At 41.5% G+C, this 2,174-nt stretch overlaps 1 protein-coding gene across 1 annotated transcript; it reads left to right on the forward strand.

Moving 5' to 3' along the window:
• Positions 1–1,062: 1,062 nt before the first annotated feature.
• On the forward strand, positions 1,063–1,879 carry LOC123720640. Its single transcript, XM_045677340.1, has one exon. It carries the CDS (start codon positions 1,079–1,081, stop codon positions 1,877–1,879), a length of 801 nt encoding a protein of 266 aa, XP_045533296.1. The 5' UTR covers positions 1,063–1,078.
• The last annotated feature ends 295 nt before the right edge of the window (positions 1,880–2,174 follow it).

Consider the following 2,174-nt stretch of genomic DNA (forward strand, 5'->3'; position numbering starts at 1 on the left):
AACCTATGTAATTCATTAGATAACGTAATATACCGAATAAGGCGGTCGTTGTACCTGACGTACCCATCAGGCACATACCCAAGGCTCTGTAGTGCTACCGAATTCCTATCTTTGCTGTGTAACAATGTGATTAATTTAATCACAAACGTGTTATTCTTAAATTATTGCCGTAGTATAAGCTCATTGTAGCCGCTCTTTATAGTTATACTTTATAGTATACTCAAGTTATACTTATTTGATAATTCCAAACCCCATATCACAACAGTTTTGGTGTTTAGCCGACGCTACCTAAGAATGTCGATGAACACTGTGTCAAACGCATTTTCACGTGCGGGCAAAATCATTTTCCCCTACAGGCATCATTATTACATTTACAGTTCTATTTCTTATGATCATTCCTGCATATATGTGTACCTCTATATAACATAAAAAATACATTTAGTAAAATTCTACATAGCTTTAATAATTACTTTATATCAAAATATAATCTATTTAAGGTAACACTTTAGAAAAAAATCAATGACGCTACAACCTTTTTTAGGTCTCGGCCTCAGATTTCTGTATCTGTTTCATGATTGTTTGTGAATTAAATAGGCAAGTAGGTGGTCAGCCTTCTGTGCCTGACACACACCGTCGACTTTTTGGGTCTACGTCACACAGTCCTATAGTACTTTGTGTTTCGCCTTTGTCGAAGCCCGAGTTCGTCACGCAATTGTGTCGCTATTTGTGAGAATATACTTACTCACTTTGTCGGCATTGAGAATACAGCAATCGGTCAATAGTGGGTTACAATCTGGATGGATGGTATTACTTTTGGACAGATGTAACCCTGGTGCTTTTCAATTGCTAAATGTGGGGACTGGCAACACTGCGCGGGAGACGCTAGTCTTTACCGAGCTTCGTCGCCGGCAGGTCGTACGATCGTACCTACGCCACGTATCGCGACACAAGCTACCGGTAGACTGTTTAAACGATACATTGTATTAATTTATTTAGAGTAAATATACATGTGTGTTTAAATATATGGGGTTTCATTTCTGCCAACCCAACACCCCCATATATTGGTGACACCGACGTGATGGACAATCAAGACGCGCATGACGCTCCCGTGATCAATAGCGTCAGTGTTAAAGTGCCGCCATTTTGGCCCGACGAACCTGTGCTATGGTTCGCACAGATCGAAAGCCAGTTTACGTTGGCGAATATCACGGCGGACACTACTAAGTATAACTATGTAGTGTCAAATTTGGATTACAAGTATGTTTCGGAAGTTAAAGACATAATAAAAAACCCGCCCACTACGGACAAGTATATATCTTTGAAGACCGAATTAATATCGAGATTGTCATCATCCCAAGAACAACGGGTGCGACAACTTTTAACACACGAAGACATTGGAGACCGGAAGCCATCCCAATTTTTAAGACACTTACAAAATCTCGCAGGTCCAGAAATTCCAGATGACTTCATTAGGTCCATATGGTCGAGCCGATTACCAACAAATATTCAAGTCATAATTGCGTCACAACCAAAGAGCTCGCTAGACTCCTTGGCGTCGCTAGCGGACGCAGTTACTGACGTCATGTGTCAACCACAAATTAACCACGTGGCGTCCCCGCACGACGAGATAAAAGAACTAAGGAATTGCGTTGCCGAGCTAACCAAGCAAGTCGCAGCCCTTTCTACATCTACATCTCGGCGTCCACGCTCGCGATCGGGACAGCGTGCATACGAGTCGCGACGCCGATCACACAGCCATGGACGTTCACGAGATGTTTCAACGAGTGGCGTGTGTTGGTATCACCGAACATTCAAAGAAAACGCGACAAAGTGTCGTGCGCCATGTTCATATAAGGGAAACGACAACAGCAGTCATTAATGGCGACGAACAATGGCTGCCACAACCACGTGCGTCGTATTTTTGTTGTAGATAAAAACACAAGACTGGATTTTTTAATAGACACTGGTTCGGATTTGTGTGTGTATCCTTGTAAATATGTAAATAATAAGCAGTTAAAAAACTGTGAGTACAAACTTTATGCAGCCAATGGCTCAGTGATTAATACGTATGGAACAATCAATTTAAATTTAAACCTCGGTTTACGCAGAGACTTTCATTGGCGTTTTGTAATAGCAGATGTGACGAAACCTATAATAGGGATAGACTTTTTAGC

Source organism: Pieris brassicae, chromosome 2 (assembly GCF_905147105.1).
Source record: "Pieris brassicae chromosome 2, ilPieBrab1.1, whole genome shotgun sequence".
Lineage (NCBI taxonomy): Eukaryota > Metazoa > Arthropoda > Insecta > Lepidoptera > Pieridae > Pieris > Pieris brassicae.

What these genes read in the sequence shown, in the direction of transcription:
- LOC123720640 (XM_045677340.1), top strand. Translation starts at nt 1,079, where the DNA reads ATGGACAATCAAGACGCGCATGACGCTCCCGTGATCAATAGCGTCAGT.